A 24,898-nucleotide genomic window follows, 5' to 3' on the forward strand; every position below is an offset into this window, starting at 1 on the left:
TCAGTGAAAAACGCATCGCACCCGGCTGCAATCCATTTTTCACTGAAGCCCCATTCACTTCTATGGGGCCAGGGCTGCGTGAAAAACGCAGAATCTAGAACATGCTGCGATTCTCACGCAACGCAGAACTGATGCGTGAAAAAAAACACTCGTGCGCATAGACCCATTGAAATGAATGGATCAGGATTCAGTGCGGGTGCTGTGCGTTCACTTCACGCATCGCACCCATGCGGAAAACTAGCTCGTGTGAAAGAGGCCTAAGGCTCCTGGGCCTCGTAGCGACGGCAACCTCTGCACCCCCTATAGCTACGCCCCTGCATCACAGTACAGACTAGCTTTCCGCTGAAAACAAAACAATTTGGTTTGTATGACTTTAATCTAATGTGTATGGCCAATCCGTCTCCTCTCCTCCATGGTGGATCAGATAACAGTGAAAGGGGGTCTCCTGTTCTAGGTGATAAGACAAGATGATAAATGTTTCAAAAAATGTTTTCACAAATAAAAACATATATACAATATATACAATTTTCATGGCTATGGAAGTCCACTCTACCACGGCAATATAGTACAGTATACTATTTATGGCCTTTAGCTCTCTACTGCTAGAAAAGACAAATACGCAACTGCTTTTAAATCAAGGTTTCCACTTCTGTGATGAAACTGGCTACTGGAGAATTGACCCACGAAATATTACATTCATCTTTTATAGAATTAGCAAGCACCAATTGACAGGCCATTTCCTAACAAGGCAAAAACAGGAGTTTTATATTACCCGGCATCAGATTCTCACGACCAAACAATATTCCCGTCTGTGATGGGAAAACAAAACAATGAATCATTTACGTAATAAACTTGTTAAATTATTATCGCGCTGTGCACTTCGACTGCCTCTAATGTGATAATCTAATATGAATTATCTATGCAGGATGAAAATCATTCTTTACTAGGATAAATGTGTGCCCCTCTTTATCTTTTCAAAATGCCTAGAGAGGAGCACATTTTTCAAAAATTCGATTCGGCCGGTTCACCGAATTCTTTGAAAAAATGTGGTTCGATCCGAATGTATTCACGGCGGATCGCGTTAAAAACGGCTATTTCCTGACTGCAGAGGGCCTGTACAGTGGTGTAGAACACTGTGCCTTGCAGTGACACGCATAGGGAGTCTGCTGTGAAATAATACTGTGAGTCAGTATGACACACAGATGACAGGCGTCGCTCTTAGAATCACTGCACACTTCACTTATTTGGGCAGTCACGGGGCCAAAACTGACCAAATAACTGAAGTATGAACTAAGCCTTAGGGCTTGTTCACACGAACGTATAGGTTCCGTTGCCGTATTGCGGACCGCATATGAGGATCCGTAATAAATGGACACTGTTCCGTGTGCATTCCGCATCACGGATGCGGACCCATTCATTTGAATAGGTCCGCAAATCCGCAGATACGGAGCGGAACAGAAGCACGGAACGGAAACGCACGGAAGCACTACGGAGTGCTTCTGTGGGGTTCCGTTCCGCACAAAGATAGAACATGTCCTATCTTTTTGTGGAATGGAGGGATGCGGATCCATTCAAGTTGAATGGGTCTAGATCCGTCCTGGAGGCCTCACGAACGTTCTCCGTGCATTGCGGACCGTAAATTGCGGCCCCAATGCACGGAACGGAACCCATAAGTTTGTGTGAACAAGCCCTTACAGGTCCATGTTAGCGCCAAGAAGAAGCGCACTCCTTTTACACCGTTGTCAGCTGATTCCAAGTAGAGCCCCCCGACAGAATGGAGAGGATGTCAGCAGTAATTTTGTGTTAACGTCACAGATTTTTTTGCCCTTCCTCTGATCCGTCAGAACAATAACCCACAAAAAACGGATCCTGTCTGTTGAGCATCACTCGGTCAGCAATCCATCAGTCTTGCTAATGCCCAAAAAAATCGAATAAATAAATAAAAAGGAAATTAAAACGCCACAAAAAATTTCTCACTAATAAGCCCTTTTTCCCACTAATACATGCCAAAAAGGGCTGTAATTTTCGCACTTCACCACACAATGGTTAATAAACCCTTTTTTCCCACTAATACAAGCCAAAAAATGCTTTAGAACTTATAACTGCACCGCACAAGGGCAAATAAGACGTAGAAATATTTCCTTGTGATAAACCCTGTTCATGGCTGTATCAAACAGCACTTGCACCCCAATAATAAGAACGGTTTGTTGGAATTACACAGCTGTATAATGGCAATTTGGATCCCCAGTCAGTGCAGCAAGGTGTAATAGGATTGTTATTACCCATGCTGTAACCTCCCCTACTGAACCCTGTTCAACATAAATGCTGCGGTATGATTCCTCCCTATCCTTTCCCTACACCTTGAATAATCTTTCCCTGCACTTGTAAATCGTTTTTTTTTTAGCACAATTAAGTTTTTTCTAGCACTGTCCCTAGCGCCTGCTGACGTCTCTGCCTGCACTAAGTACACTGGAAAATGGCAGAATCCAAAATGTCTGAGGCTATTTATAGTGCTGTGACATCACAGGGCTGGCTGGTTGCTGATTGGCTGCATGCATGGCCTTATGGGTGATCCCACCTTCCTAGAGTTCCTTGCTCCATGTCCTCATACTTGCAGCAGCCATTTTAGGAAAAAAAATGTGATTCGTTATCACGAAGTGTGAGGAAATTCGGATTTGGTGCGAATCGAATAATTCCTGACATTCGGATCGAATTCCACTTCGTCAGCTTCGATTCGCTCATCTCTAAAAATGCCATTTGTTTCTCTACACTATGTACTTTACATGGTGTGAGTTGTAGCAGAACTTTCCTCCGTGGCCTTTCACCTCCCACTACACAGAAAGAAGAAGCCTTTTCCCACCACTATCCAATGTCACGATTTCCTAATGTGTAAATATACTCAGTCACTTCTTCTTTTTACCCTATTAGATACAATTGTACTACTACAGCTGGAAAGATTTCTTTTCAGATAACTACACTGTAAAAAAAAAAAAAAGTAGGAACATTTAAGATAACAGAGATGCCACATTTGGGTAATTCGGTCCTGACAACTATTTTGTTTCTCTGCAGAGATTCCTGAGTAACAGATAGGCAATTTATCATCATCCCCTTAAAGTTTAAAGATGAATAATGGTATATAAACACTCCGGAGGAAGCAGGCGAACAGCTCAGAAATTGTTTATCTTGCGTAATGGGAGGAATGGTTACATAGAACATAATTTTGTTTTTAAGTACACAATACGATGTATTGTTTCTATTAAAGATTTTGAATTTTCACCTATTTCCTAGCTTCTTGCACCCTAGAAAACTACTAGCAATCTAATAACCTGATGCAAGAACCCTTCTTCCCCTCAACTGCTGTTCCAGTGCCCCGAATCCCTGTATCTAGAATGTATGCAGCATGGTGGCTCAGTGGTTAGCATTGGTGCCTTACAGCATCTGCATGGAGCTGTACGTTCTCCCTCTGTTTGTGTGGATTTCCTCCGGGTACTCCGGTTTCCTCCCAACTCCAAAGGCATACTAATAGTGAATTTAGATTGTGAGCTCCATTGGAGACAGCGAGCACTGATAATGTCTGTAAAGCGTTGTGGAATATATCAGCGCTATATAAGTGAGTAAAATCAGTATTCCTTATAGGAGGGGCTCATGACCCCCAGCTGTGTGGTTTGCAAATAGAAGCCTTGAGTTATGACCACAGTGAGAATATTGAAGACATGTCCTGCCTAATACCAGTGTGTCAAACCACATGCTGAAATACTTTTCTACACATTTGTGCAATTACGTGCAGTTACAGTCTTACATATTTAACGTCTCTCCTCCATTTTTTTATCGAATCCAGATTCTGACCATCACTGTTGAAGGTGGCTCACAAGGTAGAAAACGTAAGGCATCTCAGCAAAGAGTGCAAGCTCATATGGGCAAAAGTCTCTTAGACTACTTTCACACCTCCAGTGTAAAACTCCTTCATGGCCATTCCGGCAGACTAGCAGAGGATCGGCTGGACACAAACCGCAGCATGCATACGGATCTCCGCTGGACCCATTACACTGAATAAGGCCAGCGGACATTCTCTGCCGGAACAGCATGCCAAAATTCAAAGCGGAGATGTGAAAGTAGTCTTAGGGTTCCTTCCCACTATAATTTCTTCAAGTGTTGACTATTTTATTGCTATTTTCATAGTGTTGCTAAAATACAGCGTAAAAAAGAAAAACCCATTGACTTCTATAGGTTAAAAGCAATACTAATACCGATCCACTGGAACATGCTGAGCTGTACACATACATAATAGAAAACAATTGCAATAAGTATGAACAAAACGAGTTACAAACTGGTACAGAAGGAGAGAGGGCCCTGCCCACGAGGGCTTACTATCTACAAGGTATAGAGCAGGGCTGGCCAACCTGCGGCTCTACAGCTGTTGTAAAACGACTATTCCCACCACGCCCTGCTGTAGGCTGATAGTTGTAGGCAGTCTTTGCATGCTGGGAGTTGTAGTTTTGCAACAGCTGGAGAGCCGCAGGTTGGCCATCCCTGGTATAGAGGAAGGACACAGAAGGTAAGGATAAAGCTGGTCATGGCATTTTAGCGGCAGCAGTGTCACTTTAGGTTGTAGGCTTGTCAGCAGAGGTGGGTTTTCGGGTTTCTTTTTAAGGATTCCACTGTAGGTGGGAGGCTGATCTGTTGGGGTAAAGAGTTCCAGAGTATAGTGGAGGCGAATGTGGCAAGAAGTGATAAGAGAAGAGAAGGAGGTCTTGTGAGGATCGGAGATTACATGTGGGGATATATCGGGAAAGTAGCTCAGAAATGTACGGAGGGGACAGGCTGTGGAGTTACAGCAATAGTTACGGAAGTGGAGTAGTTTGTTCTGCTATGCTGTTTACATAGCTCCCATTCACTGCGATCGGAGTTACAGATACAGCAGCAGTTTCCGTAAGCCTGGTCTGTGGAAACGGCGATTCGACAATTCTCTTAAAGGGGTATTCCCATCACAGACAATGAGGGAATATCGCTAGGATATGCCCCCATTGTCTGATAGGTGTGGGTCCCACCTCTGGGACCCGCACCTACAATGAGAATGGAGCGGGGAAATTAACGGAAATTGCACTGCTCATGCGCAGCCGCCCTCCATTCATTTCTATGGGGCCGCCGAAAATAGCCGAGCGCTGGCTCGGCTATTTTAGTCTGCCCCATTGAAATGAATGCGAGCAGGGGCCGCGCGTGCACGGTGTGCTCCCGTTTACTTCTATGGGAACAGAGGGGAGCAGCACTTGGTGGTGGATGGACCCCGGGAAATCCGGGGTCCTCCAGCCACAGCTCTCCCGCTTGATCTCGTTGTAGGTGCGGATCCCAGAAGTGGGACCCGCACCTATCAGACAATGGGGGGCATATCCTAGCGATATGCCCCAATTGTCTGTGATGGGAATACCCCTTGTGACACAGTGAAAGGTTTGGTCTGGGAAAACAGGTATTTTCCTCCCAGCATGTGCTGCTGGGCTGATTTACAGCCAAGTAAGGTCAAATACCGGACCGGATTTTAAATGCCGGCCCTGGTCTTGGCAGCACCTGGCTGTCCTTAAATAGGCAGCTGGGCTTAGAAGCCAGGTCTCTGTGTTGGGATCTGGGAGCCTTGTCTCTGGATGAAGGTTTGCTACCTGTTTGGCGTAAAAACAGGTTGGTGCTGCTATCAGCAAGGACTCTTTGAGGCAGAATTGCTGCATGGTGTGAATTACCACCAACACCGCAAGGTGACTTTTTGTTTGAATATGACGGCTTGTTTTGTCACTTGCTTAAAGGGCTTCTGTCACCCCATTAAACCGTTTTTTTTTTTTTTTCTTTACTAATAATCCCTACACTGCGATCTCATCATACATAAGCTAATTAATGATTTTCGTTCAGTAGAATTTGTTAAAAATCGATTTTTATAATATGTAAATTACCTGTCTACCAGCAAGTAGGGCGGCTACTTGCTGGTAGCAGCCGCATCCTCCGATGGTAATGACGCCCCCTCTGCTTGTTGATTGACAGGGCCAGCGGATGGGATCTTTCTCTGCTGGCCCTGCCTGTGTAACGCACCTAGTTGATCAGTTAGGATCTCAACTGCGGAAGCAATGGACATCCACTATTATCCCACCGCCCTTGTTTTTGGCTGTGGGATTCGCGGTTACTCAGTATGTACCCCAGGCGTCTCTCTCAGTCTTGGGCGGAGAGTTTGGGGTAACAAAATCATTTACCGCTATCCATCTAATTAGTTACTGCTGGAAAGGAAGGTCCCCCAGTATTACAGGAGTCACAAGTTAGTATAAGCTTGTGCACAGTTCAGAGTTAGTATATAGTATGCCCTCAGTTTAGTATATAGTATGCCATAGGTTCAGGGTTAGTATATAGCATGTCCACAGTTTAGTATATAATATGCAGCAGGTTCAGAGTTAGTATAGCATGTCCTCAGTTTAGTATATAATATGCAGTAGGTTCAGAGTTAGTATAGCATGTCCTCAGTTTAGTATATAATATGCAGCAGGTTCAGAGTTAGTATAGCATGTCCTCAGTTTAGTATATAATATGCAGCAGGTTCAGAGTTAGTATAGCATGTCCCCAGTTTAGTATATAATATGCAGCAGGTTCAGAGTTAGTATAGCATGTCCTCAGTTTAGTATATAATATGCAGCAGGTTCAGAGTTAGTATAGCATGTCCTCAGTTTAGTATATAATATGCAGCAGGTTCAGAGTTAGTATAGCATGTCCTCAGTTTAGTATGTAGTATGCAGTAGGTTCAGAGTTAGTATAGCATGTCCTCAGTTTAGTATGTAGTATGCAGTAGGTTCAGAGTTAGTATAGCATGTCCCCAGTTTAGTATATAATATGCAGCAGGTTCAGAGTTAGTATAGCATGTCCCCAGTTTAGTATATAATATGCAGCAGGTTCAGAGTTAGTATAGCATGTCCTCAGTTTAGTATATAATATGCAGCAGGTTCAGAGTTAGTATAGCATGTCCCCAGTTTAGTATATAATATGCAGCAGGTTCAGAGTTAGTATAGCATGTCCTCAGTTTAGTATATAATATGCAGCAGGTTCAGAGTTAGTATAGCATGTCCTGAGTTCAGAGTTGGTTTGGGAATATCGCCTCACACCAGCAGGAACCACCCCACTCTGAGTTCCAGGACCTTAATCAGAGCAGGTAACAGGCATATACTTGCGGTTAGTTGGTCCTGGCTAGGAAGCCAGCAGTGGGGAAGCCAGTGGCAAGAAGGTAGGCAGTCCTTCACAATGTTGTTAGGGATCCAGGTCTGGATATGTGGACAAAGTCCTCAGATGCAATGGAGCTAGCAGGGTGCGCACTCCATTAGTGGAACACCCTGCTTAGCACCTGTCTTCTATTTAAGGCCCGGAGGTAAGTGGGCGGAGTCACAGGGAGCCGCTGCGATCCAGGCTGTACTGTTACAGCCTGTTTTGATTCAATATCTGGCGCCTGCGCCGCGGCCATACCCCTCTTCAATCTGCGCAGGCGCACTGAGAGGCGGCCACTCACTCGGCCGCTCCATCCTCAATGCGCCTGCGCCGATGACGTCACATCTACACCCGGCGCAGGCGCATTGAGGAGCGAGCGGCCGAGTGAGTGGCCGCCTCTCAGTGCGCCTGCGCAGATTGAAGAGAGGTACAGATATTGAATCAAAACAGGCAGGGCCAGCAGAGAAAGATCCCATCCGCTGGCCCTGTCAATCAACAAGCAGAGGGGGCGTCATTACCATCGGAGGATGCGGCTGCTACCAGCAAGTAGCCGCCCTACTTGCTGGTAGACAGGTAATTTACATATTATAAAAATCGATTTTTAACAAATTCTACTGAATTCTACTGAACGAAAATCATTAATTAGCTTATGTATGATGAGATCGCAGTGTAGGGATTATTAGTAAAGAAAAAAAAAAACGGTTTAATGGGGTGACAGAAGCCCTTTAAAGTGTGAATAAAACACTGAACTGTTTGATCCAAAGAACTTGTTGTTGCCTCTATACTGCGTCCGCTAATCCTGTCTACCAGAGCGAGTCCCCACACCTTTTAGGCTACTTTCACACTTGCGGCAGACTGATCCGTCAAACAGTTCCGCCGCCGGAATTGGCCGCCGGATCCGACAAAACGCATACCGCCGCACATTTTTACTGTAACGGATCCGTCCTTTCGCCGGATCCGTCCGTCGGATCCGTCGTAAAAGCGGATCCGTCTATTCCGTTTTCTTCCGTTTTTAGACGGAAAGACGGATCCGGCGTTTAAATTTAGAGATAAAAGATGCTATCTTTTTAAGCAAATATTACAACTGTCTATAAAAGATAACAGAAGGTCACAAAAAGATGCAATCTGTAAAAGCAAATACTACAACTGGCTATAAAAGACCACCGAAGGTCACTTACCACTCAGAAGTTCCTTCAGCAGAGTGCAAAGATGATGCCGGACCATATTCGTTTTGGATTTCAGGCTTTAATTCTGGTTTCACGATGGAGAAGACGTCTTCAAGCCAGGCGGCGTAAAACGCGTCGCTATTGGGTGCATCCAATAACCTCTGCAAGAGTAAGAAGGGGAGTTTTTGAAACTCTGTTTCCTGAATTGAGGGATTATCCAGAAAAATTCTTTACCTATTTACGGATGACGGTAGAAAGTTTTGATGATCTTTTACAACGTGTGTCACCTCACATTCAAAGGCAAGACACCACTTTCCGTCGCTGTGTTTCCCCAGCAGAACGCCTATTGTTGACGATAAGGTAAAGTATATACTTTATTACATATTGTACCAATATGTGGTCAAAATTTTTAAAAGCTGCTGTTTGGTAGTGTGAAGCCATACATTTTTTAATCCAAATTTACTTTTTCTGGGATCACTGTACTTTCTGGGATCACTGTACAAAGTGTTTTGGCCCCAATTGATGCTCATCATTTTTTTTTTAATTGTACATCTTGTTTTGGAAAAGTTTGAATCAATATACTCGTCATTGAAGATGTAGAATGAACTGTGATGAATATTGTTCGCCATGGAGAACAAACATTTATCGTTGAATTTTTTTAAAAATTATATTGGCCACATAAAAAATCTTGACCAAACTAATATATGTATGAGTGCAATAAAATTGCGTCAGATTGATATATCTTGTATATTATCTTGTTTTTCCAAAATTTTTATACACTTATTTTTTTCTTTTAAAATTTAGGTTTTTGGCAAGTGGAGAAAGTTTCAGCTCACTCCATTTTCAATTTCGCCTTGGGATATCAACTTTTTCAATAATTGTCAAGGAGACATGCCGTGTTTTGTGGGAACAACTGCATGATGAATTCATCCCACATCCAACTCGACAGCATTGGAAAGAAATATCTGAAAGATTTTGGGATGTTTGTCAGTTTCCCAACTGCATAGGTGCTGTAGACGGGAAACATATTCGTATTATCAAGCCCCACGGAACCGGATCCGAGTTTTTTAATTATAAGAAATATTTTTCAATAATACTGATGGCCATCGCAGATGCTTAATATCGTTTTGTTGCAGTGGACGTAGGGGCCTATGGACGCGCCAACGATTCCATGGTATTTAAAAATTCAAATATGGGCCGTAGTCTATATAATGGACAATTCGATTTTCCTCTCCCTCAACCACTGCCAGGTACTGATGGCCCACCCATGCCGTTTGTATTGGTTGGTGATGAGGCATTCCAAATGTGTGGAAATCTAATTAAACCATATTCCAGCCGCGGATTAGATTTAAAAAAAACGCACATACAACTACCGCTTGACCAGGGCTCGAAGAATGGTAGAATGCACATTTGGAATTTTGGTGGCAAAATGGAGGATTTTCACTAAACCAATTTAGATGAAGGTTGAATCGGTAGACGAGGTTGTAAAGTGTGCTGTGGTGTTACACAACTACCTCCTTCATAAAGAACCACTCAATTTGGAACAGGTGCCCGAGGACAGCGAGATCGCAAGTATTCAAAGTTGTCGACATCGGTCAACTGTAGCGGTTGCACGGATGAGAGACTCGTTTGCAGATTATTTTTGTACTGAAGCTGGAAGGGTGGACTGGCAGGACCAATTTTTATAAACAATTTGGGATTAATTTTCAAATAACCGTTAATTTATGTTTGTTGTCCCGTTGGTTGATGGTTACAGTGTGTTGTATTTGATTTCAATTGCATTTTGGGTTCAATAAATATTGTTTTTACGTAATTGAGATTTTATTTTAATATATTGATGTGCCCACGCTGGAGTAGCGACACATACTTGTGTCGCTCCAATCAGGCCTGTTATGGAGACTGAGGTTAAAATCTGCCCACGCTGGAGGAGCGACAATCTGTTGTGTTGCTCCGCCAGTGCTGGGAGATTTTGTCTGGCCTATTAGACACCTAGCTTTCTCACAATCTACCAACGCTGGAGGAGCGACAATCTGTTGTGTTGCTCCGCCAGTGCTTGGAGATTATGTCTGGCCTATTAGACACCTAGCTTTCTCACAATCTACCAACGCTGGAGGAGCGACAATCTGTTGTGTTGCTCCGCCAGTGCTGGGAGATTATGTCTGGCCTATTAGACACCTAGCTTTCTCACAATCTACCAACGCTGGAGGAGCGACAATCTGTTGTGACGCTCCGCCAGTGCAGGGAGATTTTAATTTTACTAAAAATAAAAATATCTATATTTATTTAAAAAAAATTAAAAACAGTCCTTGGATTTTTAAACAAAAAAATATGATTTATTATAAATAACAATAAAAAAAATAATTACAAATTAAGGAAATGGTGGGGGGTGGAGGAAAGTGATTGGTTTGGGTCCACTCTGTCCTGTTGTTCTTCTGCCACTGTGGACAACAAAGTGCGTGTTGGTGCAAGTGGCACAGAGGGAGTATGAAGAGTGGATTGGGCAGGAGAAGGAGTTTCCCGAGCAACAGTAGAGGGAGTGGAGAAAGAGGTAGGAGCATAGTAAGAAGGAGGAGAAGAAAAGCTTTGAGAAAAGAGCTCGGGGGTTTGGGATGGGGGTGGGTTGTGGGGAGGGGGAGGGGGAGAGGGAGGGCGGGAATGCTGAGCCTGTTGGGGCTGTAAACTTGGATAGGTGTGGGATGGGGGATAGGCGAAGGATGAGGGATAGGTGTAGGATGGGGGATAGGGCAGGGGTGGGGGAATGGTTGTGGGGCGGTGTGCCAGTTGCCACAAAACGCTGTCCATCTGTCTTCTGGCCTCATACTGCTGGTCGGGTGATATTTGTGTCGTCAACACCGCCCCCTCCTGAAGACGACGCGAATGATCCTCCACAGATGCAACCCTATTTGTGATCCCCGCCAAGGACTCATACATGAGCCTTGTGAGGTCTTCGTAGTTAGCCTGGCGGCTCCTACCTGACCTCTGGCGACGCATGAGGGCCTCAAAAAGTGGTGCCATCGTTGCTATCGTTACGTCGCCAGAGGGCACAAGTAGGGGAACATGGTGTTTCTGACCAGCAGTAGGAGCAGGGCGAGAGGGACCCGCGGCGGCTTGCTCTTCAGGGACCGCCTCCTGAGGAACTTCGGGCGCAAGAGTGCTGCTTGATGTTCTGTGAAGCAAAGAAAAAAATTAATTTAGCATTTTTTATGGATAGGAGAAACAGTGGGATAGAGGTGAGCAAAGAGACTTCTGAAGCGACATAGGAGGTTACATTCCAAAAAATAGAGAAACATACTGTACATAGAGGCCATGAATTAAATGAATTTTCAAGGAAGTGTCTATGTACAGTATAGCCTTTTTTTTTTGGAAAACAACTTCAAATGAAAAATCGGAAGCACACATTGCTACTTTCTACTCCACTAAATACAATGTGGATGTCGAAGACAAAGTGCCAAATGACAGTCTGTCTGGGCCATACACCTAGTTTGAATTTTTTTTTTTTTTTTAGAGACACCTTATACCTTACCTTCGCATCTCAAGGGTCCTTCGTAGGAACCCCAAGGCGGCAGAATAGCGGTATTCACGCCTTGAGGTTCCTCCCGACCCACTCGGGCGCCGAAGTTCCTCATTAAGGCTGGGTTCACACTTGAGCGTTTTACAGCGCGTTCAAACGCTCTGTAAAACGCTCAACACATGAAAACCAATGCTTCCCTATGGCCCTGGTTCTCACTTGAGCGTTTTACAGCGCTGAAAAACGCGCTGTAAAACGCCCTACGCTCAAACAAGTACTTGAGCTTCTTTGGGGCGTTTTGACGCGCGTTTGTGGCGATAGGACATTGCAGTCAATCACACAAACGCGCGTCAAACGCGCGTTTACTATTGCAAAAAACGCTCGTCAAAAACGCGCGTCAAAAACGCGCGTTAAACGCGCATATCAAAGACGCTCAGGTCTGAACCCAGCCTAAAGGCCTTCTTGTAGCGGTCCCTGATTGAGCGCCACCGAACCATGATCGTATCTCCTATAAAGAAAGAAATCAAATTAGGATGTATATTTAAAATAAGTGTTTAATCAAAGTTGGTTTACAATTTACTTGAAACAGCCACAATAATAAAAAAATAATTAGACTGTAAACCACTTTTGATTAATATTTTTTTTACATGTCTGCAAAACTACAAATAATTTATACTTACGGCATTGGCCCTGTTGCCTTTCTCGGAGGTCATCCCAGTTGGGCATAATGGCCGCACAGATCTCGTTCCAGAGGAGCCGTGTTAGATGATGGTCAGCATGGCAGCGGTCGGTGTGGTCCCACAGCGGTGTACGCTCCTCCACCATATGGATGAGGAGGTCATTGTCGATATAAAATCGTTCAACGTCCTCCTCATGCCTTCTGGTGGAGGTTTGGGAGCCCTAAAGAAAAAAATATAGAATAAAAATTAATTTTAATATTCGATAATTATTATTTTTTGAAAAACCACAACTTTACAATACTCACACGACCACAACCGCCGCGTGCTCTACGGCGTCCTCTGGAAGATCGTCGATGACCTCTCTCACTGGCAACAGGACGAGATGGCTAAAAAAAAAATAGTAAAAATAAATATATATATATATATACACACATACTCAACAAATGACGAGGCATCACTTCCAGCTTTTGGTGACAGGGTGAGGACCCCAAAACTTTATCCCCAGCAACGTTTCGGCCTACTCAATGAGGCCTTTGTCAAGCTTGACAAAGGCCTCATTGAGTAGGCCGAAACGTTGCTGGGAATAAAGTTTGACACAGGCCTCATTGAGTAGGCCGAAACGTTGCTAGGGATAAAGTTTTGGGGTCCTCACCCTGTCACCAAAAGCTGGAAGTGATGCCTCGTCATTTGTTGAGTACGTATGATGGAGGAGAAGCCTGCCTCTGTGAGGAATTGCACCCAGTGCACGTGGTCTGACTGGGCTGCTGCGGTATTTGTGATTTAATATTTATATATATATATATATATATATATATATATATATATATATATAAAAAAAAGGAATAAAATACTTTGGAATGTATAAAAAAAATTACAAACCGTTTCTCCTCCACCCCCAACTTCCTCCTCCCCTGTTCCTCTGGCTTGACCGGGAGAACTCTCCTCCATAGAGTCTGACTGATAAAGAAAAAAATAATTATTTGAATAATAACACAATATACAGTTTGGAATGCTAAAGGAACTTTACATACCACATCCTGGAGGTGTCGTGAGCGGGAAGGAGAGCTACCGGCCTCGCTCGAAGATGTGCCTTTAAAAAAATTTTTTTTAAAAAGTGAATATTTGAACTTTAAATAAAATAACAGACATACCTACGAAAAAAATACTTACTGCTCATAATAATTTGCTGCCTGGCTGCTTTTTTGGCTGGCTTCTTGGCTAGCTGGCTGGCAAAATTGTTGACTGGCTGGCTGGCTGGCTGTTTTTTTTTTAGATCAGTCAAAAAAATAAAAATTTGACAGGTGGTCATATTGTTGAACAAAAACATACTACTCCTAACATGCACTGGGTAGTTATATTAACTGCAACCCCTATGCTACATGACATAGGGGTATGCAGTTAATATAAGTACATAGTGGATGCTAGGAGTAGCAGCAGACAGGACTACTACTCCTAACATGCACTGGGTACTGACAGCTCCTATGTACTTATAGCTCCTATGTATAAGTACATAGGAGCTGTTTATATGAGTTTTTTCAGTCATAAAATACCACATATACTCACCTTCTCTGGCTTGCACCCGACTCCCTCGCAGGCAGGATCCAGACAGCGAAACTTGCTCCTCCTCTATCCGACGCAGGCGCAGACAGGATATCCGGATCAGTCGTTGCGTCATTCTCCGGAATATTTAAAGTCGGATCCGTCCTTAATACAAATCAATGAGACTTAACCGCCTCACGTCCGCCCATAGACTATAAACGTCCTATGGGTGGACGTCTATTTCTGACAGCACGTTTTAGAACGTCCTGTCAGAAATAGCAGCTGCACGCTAATCGTGCAGCTGCTGATCGGGTTGCCCGCTGTCAGTGACAGCAGGGCAACCCTAAGACAAGGCAGGGACAGTTCCCAGGTGTCCCTGCCTTCACGATCGCTGCAGACACAGCGCTCACCGAGCGCTGTGTCTGCAGAGAAGGAAGCGCTGTGCGCTTCCTGTTCCGGCCCGGCGGTCATGTGACCGCCGTGACCGGAGAGTGCAGGAGCTGTGTGAGGTCTCTCAGAGACCTCGATCAGCCCTGCTGTGAGGCTGTACAGCGCAGGATTGCTGCTGTACAGCCTCTATAGGGGTGCATTTCTTCTGTAACTGGGGCTACTATGTCAGCCCCAGTTACAGGAGAAATCAACAGTGAAAAAAAAAAGAAAAAGTGAAGCAAATGTCCCCCAGAGGTCTTGTATGACCTTATGGGGGACGAAAAGTGTAAAAAAAAAGAAAAAAAATAAAGGGTTGAAAAAATAAAATAAAATAAAGTTTCACATGTAAAAAGAAAAAAGTTCCCAACTAAGGAATAAAAAAAAAAATTAAAAATAGAAAAAATAAAATAAAATAGACATATTAGGTATCGCCGCGTCCGTAAAAACCAGCTCTATAAAAGTATCACATGACCTAACCCCTCGGGTGAACACCGTAAAAAAGAAACTGTCAAAACAAGCAATTTTTGTCACCTTGCATCACAAAAGGTGCAACACCAAGTGATCAAAAACGCGTATGTCCCACAAAATAGTACCAATAAAACCGTCACCTCATCCCGCAAAAAATGAGCCCCTACATAAGAAAATCTCTTAAAAAATAAAAAAACTATAGCTCTTAGAACATGGAGACACTAAAACATAATTTTTTTTGGTTTCAAAAATGCTATTATTGTGTTAAAGTGAAACAAATAAAAAAAAGTATACATATTAGGTATTGCCGCGTCCGTAAAAACCAGCTCTATAAAAATATCACATGACCTAACCCCTCAGGTGAACGCTGTAAAAATAAATAAATAGAAACTGTGCTAAAACAACCAATTTTTTGGTCACCTTGCCCCATAAAGTGTTATAATGAATGATCAAAAAATCATATGTACCCAAAAATAGTACTAATAAAACTGGCACCTTATCCCCTAGTTTCCAAAATGGGAGTTTCTACTGTAAGGGTGCATCAGGGGGCTTCAAATGGGACATGGCATCTAAAAACCATGTGGAGTTCCTTTTCTTCTGCGCCCTGCCGTGTGCCCATACAGCAGTTTATGACCACATGTGGGGTGTTTCTGTAAACCGCAGAATCTGGGTAATAAATATTGAGTTTTGTTTGGCTGTTAACCATCGATGTGTTAAAGAAAAAAATTGATTAAAATGGAAAATCTGCCAAAAAAGTGAAATTTAAAAATTTGATCTCCATTTTCCTTTAATTCTTGTGGAACGCCTAAAGGGTTAACAAAGTTTGTAAAATCGGTTTTGAATACCTTGAGGGGTGTAGTTTCTACAATGGGGTCATTTATCGGGGTATCCACTATGTAGGCCCCACAAAGTGACTTCAGACCTAAACTGGTCCTTATAAAGTGGATTTTGGCAATTTTCTTAAAAATTTGAAGAATTGCTTCTAAACTTCTAAGCCTTCTAACGTCCTAAAAAAATTAAATGACATTTCCAAAATGATGCCAACATAAAGTAGACATATGGGGAATGTTAAATAATAAATATTTTATGAGGTATCACTTTCTGTTTTAAAAGCAGAGAAATTGAAATTTAGAAAATTGCGAATTTTTCAAATTTTTGGGTAAATTTGGGATTTTTTCATAAATAAAGGTGAAATATTTTGACTCAAATTTATGACTATCATGAAGTACAATGTGTCACGAGAAAACAATCTCTGAATGACTTGGATAAATAAAGGCGTTCCAAAGTTATTACCACATAAAGTGAGATATGTCAGTTTTGCAAAATTTGGCCTGGTCAGGAAGGGGGCAAAGGGCCCAGATGGGAAGTGGTTAAGGACGGATCCGGCGTTACGGCAAATGATACGGCTTTTGAGACGGAGAAGAAAATTATGCATGCTACGGTTTTTCATTTCGACGGAAACGTCGAAAAGACTGAAGCGGAGCCATCCTGATGCATCCTGAAGGACGGACTGTCCATTCAGAATGCATGGGGATAAAACTGATCAGTTCTTTTCCGGATTTGAGCCCCTAGGACGGAACTCAACGCCGGAAAAGAAAAACGCAAGTGTGAAAGTACCCTTAAAGGAGTTTTCTGGTTTGCATCAACATCCTTTAACATAATAATTTAAGAGGGTAGCCGTAATTATGTAATGTAGTTCTTTTACCTTTATTGCATCAATTTGCCGTTCTGAGCATATGACTGTGTCCATGCAGAGCATTCTTCTTTTATGTGATGTTATGTCCATGGACGTATCAAAGCAAAAACAGGGCAGTGATGGGGGAGTGGCTATGTAAGTAGCTGGTGGGAGGAGCTATAAACTAGCTGGGTGTTGTTAGGGGCAGTGATAGGGGAGTGTCTATGTAACTAGCTGGTGGGCGGAGCTATGAACTAGCTGGCTGTTGTTAGGGGCAGTGATAGGGGAGTGTCTATGTAACTAGCTGGTGGGAGGAGCTATGAACTAGCTGGGTGTTGTTAGGGGCGGTGCTGGAGCTGTGACAGAGAAAGGAGAGGTGCATCATGGGTTTGGTTGGATCGAACAATGGAAAGTGCTACATCCAGATGGAGACAAACCGGAGTGAAAAGAGGTCAGGAGAGTCCAAATTGAATAAAAGCACGGAGAAGGCGTACAACATGATGTAAGTAATTACATGACCATATGTGTTAAAAATCATAGTAATCCTGGAAAACCTCTTTAAGCACCTAGGGGAACATTTATCAAGACTGCCGTTTTTCATGCTGGTCTTGATTCCCCCTGCGCAGTTGGAGGATGCTCCAAATTGATGTAGAGGCAAATATCTCTCATAGATTTGTCGTATCCTCCAGCAGAGCGTGCGGCAGTCTAAAATCTAAATCAGCGCCCCAGCTGCCATAGATTTCTGTCTTTATTTACACCAGAAAACTGGCATGAATAAATGTGGAGGACCTGCTGCAACGCCCCCTCCCCACCTTCAGTAGTGTGAAGGGGGAAAGTCACAGATTTTGTGGCAAAAATGGCGTGATGTAAATCTCCACTGATTAACTTTAGGAGAAGTCAGGGCCAGGCGTGATAACGTTTACACTGCCTGGCACTGTCAATCAAAGTGCAGAGGGAGCTGCAGTTGCAGAGAGAGCAGAGCCTCTAAGTGCAAAGGCAACACCCTCGTTGCTCCTATAGACTCATTTGCATATATTAAAACTTCATTTTTCTCAGCAATGCGGGCACATATGAACATGGGACTGACACAGATGCCTTCAGATGCCAAGCACACATCAGCCAGTGTCATAGGTACAAATCTGCTGACAGATGCCCTTTAATAAATGCCCCCCTAGTTTATACTGTTCGGTTACAGTAGGGCTTCTGAACCTTATTTCACTAGCACTCTGCAACCAGCACTCTGCCCTGCCTCCATGCTGGATGTTGAATGAGGCATTGGTGTACATTTTGCCCAAAGCGTAATAAGCCACTCACCGCGTCAAGGTCGCCTCTATGAGTGGTCCCTAACACTAGTTCCTACCTGTTATGGGCCATGACAGCCACACAAAGTCCAGGGAATGCAGGTGCAGCATGCACGCCAAGCACACTCTGCTTTTAACCCCGTCCGGTGCCATTACAGCTTTCATCGGATCCAGGGATGCAAGTACCAACATGCATGCTGAGCCCACTATATACTTCTCCTGGAGCCAAATGGCTACTGGTGGGTGCTATATAAGCAGACTCTGTTTTATACTGACTTTAAAACCAGCCTCCAGGGCAGACTAACTGGTCAGGTGTGCATGACTGCATGGAGATCGCCACGCCTCCAATATATACTACAAAGAAAAAATGTGGGGGATTCAGTCAGCACAACCCTATATGCAGGTGCACATCGCTATGGCGAAATACATATACAAACGCAAAACACAAATGCAATAGCACTCTGCAACCAGCACTCTGCCCTGCCTCTATGCTGGATGTTGAACTGAGTCTACTTTTACAGATAATCACTCCGGTCACCTCTGCCTCCCCTGCTGCGCCTCACCAATTACAGTGATAACGGTTATACTATGTGTATGTATGTGCGTATTATAAATGTATTACCTGCAGTTATTTTAAGAAAACAATGGTCATGAATAGTGTTCAGCGAATCCAGCTTAGTATCAGAGATCCGAAGTCGATTCGTTCAAACACTTTGGTTTTAATGCTGTCTCTGTACAGTACCAAAGCCGAGTTCGGATTGCTATTTTAAAATGTTTTTAAAGACGCAGAAGTGATTGCCGAATTCATTCACTGAAGTCTCGCGCAACTTCAACTGAAAAGAATTTTGCCTACACGGAGGCAATACATTTTTATGCTGTACGCGGAGACAGCATTAAAATCGAAGTGTTAGAAATACCATATTGATGATCCTAAGAACACAAAGCTCTATCCCAATCATAGTCCTGTATTAACATGCCAACGATCACCCGGTGATTGGATCACTTATGCGAGCATAAACATTATAAATGTGGGGGATTCAATCAGCACAACCCTATATGCAGGTGCACATCGCTATGGCGAAATACATATACAAAGAAAAAGACACAAATGCAATAGCACTCTGCAACCAGCATTCTGCCCTGCCTCTATGCTGGATGAGGCATTGGTGTACATTTCGGCCAAAGCGTAATAAGCCACTCACCACGTCAAGGTCGCCTCTATGGAGTGGTCCCTAACACTAGTTCCTACCTGTTTATGGGTCATGACAGCCACACAAAGTCCAGGGAGCGCAGGCACAGCATGCATGCCAGGCACACTCTGCTTTTAACCCCGTCCGGTGCCATTTGGCTCCAGGAGAAGTATATAGTGGGCTCAGCATGCATGTTGGTACTTGCATCCCTGGATCAGATGAAAGCTGTAATGGCACCGGACGGGGTTAAAAGCAGAGTGTGCCTGGCGTGCATGCTGTACCTGCATTCCCTGGACTTTGTGTGGCTGTCATGGCCCATAAACAGGTAGGAACTAGTGTTAGGGACCACTCCATAGAGGCGACCTTGACGTGGTGAGTGGCTTATTACGCTTTGGCCAAAATGTACACCAATGCCTCATCCAGCATAGAGGCAGGGCAGAATGCTGGTTGCAGAGTGCTATTGCATTTGTGTCTTTTTCTTCATAAACATGAATAAGGATATGTCACATTAGCGCTAGGATTCCCGTATTCTGTTCTGACGCAGGAACAGAATACAGGAACCGCTGGATGCAGCATAAGCCGGGCACTGCCAGTGCACAGCAGATCCAATTCACTATAATGGGGTCCATTGGGTGACTGACGTGAATACCGGCATTTTGCCAGACTAAAGACCGTTGCATGCAGCAGTATTTCTTCCTTTTTTGCAGGAATATTCAACAGAGGCTTCTACAGGAACCTCCCCCAGAAAATCTAGCCTTAGCAAACTGTATGGGAATGAACGATCACCTTAATGATCTTTTGACACCACTCAGTGTAATGATTGCATGTAAATGCGGGTAATAATCAGAGATCGATCAGCGCTGGTTACCAGTCAGTATCTGCCCATGTAAAAGGACCCTACCTGATACATACTTATCACTTATTGGTTTCCACATTTACACTGGGCAATTACTACAATCACTGTGATAATTAATTTGAAAATAAAATGACTAGATGACATTAATAAAAGAACAGATAAATGGTGAGAGTGGCTGCAGGACAGGGAGGTCTAAACAGCAGAACAGCATGGAGCTAACATCGAACAGTGTAAGGCCTCTTGCACACGAACATGTGCTGCAGACCGCAAATTGCGGTCTGCAATGCACGGGCACCGACAAGGACCTTGTTCCCTACAACTGCCCCATTTAAAGGTGCGGCTAAAGTTTCCTGGTGGGCTAACGCCCAGAACCCGCCAAAGCCCTTCTCATGGCTGCCAGTCAGGTACATAATGATGCTCTCATTATTAATGTAGGAACACCAGGCACCTATACATCTGGCCAGTAGCTGCAGGTGCCGTCCTGAATTCAATGATATTGTCGTCCTCAGGACAATGATACGGTTTCATACTGTGGGGTGGGCAGCAGTATTTTGTGCTGCACTGTGGTATTTAGCTCTGCTGGGCGGTATTTTGTGCTGCACTGTGGTATTTAGCTCTGCTGGGCGGTATTTTGTGCTGCACTGTGGTATTTAGCTCTGCTGGGCGGTATTTTGTGCTGCACTAAGGTATTGTGGCCCTGTTTTAGCCCTGCCTTCTGTCAATTTGCCCCTGCCTACAACATGGGGCTACTTTTATTTTTTTCCAGGGCCGTCCGCCCCTGGCATTGGCTATCTCTGCTATGAAGTTGAATGGACCGTCAGAGCACATGTGTAACCGCATCTCCCAGTAACTCAGCACCTCATTCTTGTGATCCATGGGGCCCATGAGATAGGTTCTTATGGTGGGACAACCCCCTTTAATAGCGCAGTTGTATTAGTCCTGTTTTGACTGGGATTATGTGCTTACAGTTGTAGTCTAGTCCCAACATAAGGGTACAGCTACACGGCGACATTACATATAATGTATTTCAGTGGTGTCATAGACATGCTATGACTGTGACAGCTACAAAAAATCCAACTTGGATGCCCGCGACGCAGCATGTTGCATGTCTCATGGCGACACCATCGACTACCATCACAAGAAATGTCACATGACACATATACCCTTAGGGTACGGCGACACTGGTAGTGGCCAGGACAGCAGGGGCATCACAGAGTAGTTGTAATCCCATAGAAATCAATGGGATTGCAGCATAAACTGCACGTATGCCTCAACTTTGACCCCTGATTCGCAAAAAATCCAACTCTGCTTTTGTGATTCGAGGGTCGTAATTGCGGGACACGTGCAACTCAGGCTGCAACTCCGTTCATTTCTATAGGTTCACCACCAAACTGTGATGCCCCTGCAGTCCTGGCCATGGCCAGTGTCGCCGTACACTTAGGGCGCATTCACATGGCTGTGCTGCCGCCATGCCAATGTTGAGGACCACAAACCGCAAGTCTGCACAAAGGGCACCAGCCATGTGAACTCCATGGTGCGTAACCAATGGAGCCGCGTTGCTTAAAATGCTTAATGATAGACATAGGTCACTTCCTATCTTTTACGACGCGGAGGCAAGGACCTGGAGGGGCATCACAGAAGGCCTATCTTTCACCGCATCTTGAGGAATGCGGAGCCACTGAAGTAAAAGGTTCTGCGGCACCGCCATGAGGAGTTCACACGGCCAGTACCCATTTTGCAGACCCGCGGTTTGCGGTCCTCAACATTGGCACGGCGGCACCACGGCCATGTGAATGCGCTTTTAAACGGGTGTAAAGAGGGAGTAATAATGTGCCTAATGAGTTTGTACATTAACATGAGGTGAAAAATGGCCGCGCTCAGTTTTAAAACTGAGTTGTGAATGCTAATGAAGGAGCTGCTGATAACCAATCAGATCACAGCTCTAATTGTTTACAGACCCCTTGTAAAATGAGAGCTGCCAGCTGATTTGTTGCTATAGGCAACTGTTCTTTTTTTTCTTTCTGCACCGCTTTTGACGAAATAAGGAGCCTGTAAATAACCGGGCGTTTACTAGCGGTTTATGTATTCCCGCTCCACGCTGCGGTTTACAGTAGTGCACGATGATGTCTGAGGAGAAGTATGCGGAGAACTGGAGTACATGTGTTTCGTGCCAAGCTCCAGCTATAGGACATAACACAGCGCAGCCCTGTTTCCTCACTGCAGGATCCCGCATTCAAGGCAATGTCAAAGTCAATGGACTTCAGCGCAAATCATTTAAAACGACCCTCCCAGCGTGACCTATCCGACGCCCGCCCGCACGTAAGCCGCGGCGCTAGGCATTCCGGGACTTGTAGTCTTTAGTAAAGCTTTCCAGTTGCTTGCTGTCTGCCTCAGACCTCCCCTGAGACCCCTGCCTCTAGAGTGGTGTGTGCACGGACGTGTCTCAGTGTGGACCGCCTGCACTGCGCTTAGGTCACTCGTTACGGGAAAACAATAACAGGAACGGGGCTCGGCCAGGACTACGAGCCCCACAATCCCATGCGGCAATAAAATGTGAGCGCTGTGGCCGGGGGAGACGTGTGGCCACTATTTGCATGAATGGGTGGCGGATCGGCGCTCACGAAGGGTGTAGCGACAGGAGAGACCGTGGTTACCGGGGGATGTCCTGTCTCACTGCGCCGTTAGGAGGGAGCCGTCACCGCTAGAGGGAGGGAGATGCCGAGGGACGAGATGAACTCCCTGATCCAGAAGATCGCCCGCCAGGCCCGGCTGACGTTCCGCGGTGCAGGCAGCAGCGGGGACGGGAAGGGATTCGCCGAGAATGTGACGCAGCTGAGGAAACTGGTGAGCGAGATCCGGGCCCAGGACCTGAAGATCCGACCGCGGAAGAGCGCCCAGGCCCCGATCTCCCTGCCGCAAAACCCGCCCGTCACCTACATGCACATCTGCGAGACGGACGGCTTCAGCATGGGGGTCTTCCTCCTGAAGGGCGGCTCCAGCATCCCGCTGCACGACCACCCCGGGATGCACGGCATGCTCAAGGTGCTCTACGGCAAAGTGCTCATCAACGGCTTTGACAAGATGGAGCCCGAGCCCCCCGGAAATAACGGCTCCGTGCTCCGGGCTGTGCTGCGCTCCACCGGGGAGTACAGCGACACGAGCCCGGCCTGCCTGCTCAGCCCGCACCGGGACAACCTGCACCAGATCAGCGCCGTGGACGGGCCCGCCGCCTTCCTGGACATCCTGGCTCCCCCCTATGACCCGGACGATGGACGGGACTGCCATTACTATAAGCTGCTGCCGCAGGCCCCGTCCTCCGCTTCCCCCGAGCAGACCGGGGACGGCGGGGCCGAGGCCTCCGGGGTTCACCCCCGGGAGGTGTGGCTGCTGGAGATCCCGCAGCCTGATGATTTCTGGTGCGGGGGGGAGCCCTACCCGGGGCCCAAAGTGTCCGTCTGAGCCTCTCTACCTCCTCCTGTCACAGTCATGGGGTCCTACTAATAATGGTCAGAGGGTCAGGCCTCCTTGTATGCTCGTTACCCCCCTATTACTACTACTGGAAGCCCATTGTGAATACTGTTATGGTGCTGCAGCAGCTGCTGCTGCGGAACCTCTTTGGCAATGGAGGAGTTAGTGGCCATCTTTAAAGCCGGCTGTAGATATCGAGGTTGTCCATTGAGCCCTCATCGTGATTATGGTAACGTCTGTGATACGGAACTGGACGCCAAGGATCCCACTGCAATTTCGGGCGTTTTAATGTTTTTTTTAATTACTGCTGGATCTTTTTTCCTCCTCAGTCTGTGAACAGTCTTACCACCTTAACAATGGCGGCTGATTGCGGAGGTTATACATCCAGGACTGTGGAGCGTTGTGTGAGATGCTGGAGGCTGCCAGCCCCCTTATATCCCACGCATGCCAACCTACTGCCGCCGTGCCCCATAAAGCGCTAGCCACTTCCCTGCCATGCTTTTGTGTCAGCCGTTTGTACCCAAGGCTGTGATCCCATGGTGTCCATTAAAATTTGGAGCAGCGACATCCCCACTATGTAATTTATGGACGGTGTGTATGGTTTACATCATGTCATTTTGGGCAGATTTATCAGAACTGGCTTAGTGGCCCCTAGCACCCAATCAGATTCCACCTTTCGTTTTCGGTTCCTTTGAGAAATGAAAGGCTCCATGTGATTGGTTGGTAGGGACCACTAAACCAGCTTTGATAAATCCCCCCACGTTTTGAATCCCCCCCCACCCCCGCATATCGATCAGTGACGTGCGACCTCCAGCTCTTGTTAGAGGGGATTTACATTAAGGCCTCTTGCCCACGAACGTAAGGGCTCCTTGCCCGTGCTGCGGACCGCATACGGCGTCTCCGCAGTTCACGGGTGACCAGTCGTGTGCATTCCGCATCACAAATCCAGCAATGCGGAACGGAAGCACTACGGGGTGCGTCCGTGGTGTTCCGTGCTTCTGTTGTGCAAAAAAAAATAGAACTTGTTCTATCTTTTTGCGTAACGGACGGATCGCGGACCCCATTCGAGTGTATGGGTCCGCGATCCGCATGCGGCTGCCCCACGGTCGGTGCCTGTGCATTGCGGACCGCAATTTGTGGTCGCAGCACGGGCAAGGAGCCCTTACGTTCATGGGCAAGAGGCCTAAGACTGTTTTAACCTTGTGGTCCAAAACGCAACGATAACCGCGGTAAGACAGCATGCGGTTTTGACTTGCGATTTCAGCTTGTACAGATGCACTTCACCAGCGGTTCTGACCGCGCGGTCAAAACGTCTCCTGTAAATGAACCCTAAGGGTATGTTCACGAGGAGGTTTTATACATTTTTTTTCAAACTAGGATATTTGGCGCCGATT

At 45.5% G+C, this 24,898-nt stretch overlaps 1 protein-coding gene across 1 annotated transcript; it reads left to right on the forward strand.

The window, feature by feature from the left end:
- The first annotated feature begins 22,537 nt into the window (after window positions 1-22,537).
- Window positions 22,538-24,476, forward strand: ADO (2-aminoethanethiol dioxygenase). The gene has a single exon (XM_040436887.1). The coding sequence runs from the start codon at window positions 22,752-22,754 to the stop codon at window positions 23,493-23,495; it is 744 nt and encodes a 247-aa protein (XP_040292821.1). The 5' UTR covers window positions 22,538-22,751; the 3' UTR covers window positions 23,496-24,476.
- Window positions 24,477-24,898: the final 422 nt, after the last annotated feature.

This window comes from Bufo bufo, chromosome 6 (assembly GCF_905171765.1).
Source record: "Bufo bufo chromosome 6, aBufBuf1.1, whole genome shotgun sequence".
Taxonomy (NCBI): domain Eukaryota; kingdom Metazoa; phylum Chordata; class Amphibia; order Anura; family Bufonidae; genus Bufo; species Bufo bufo.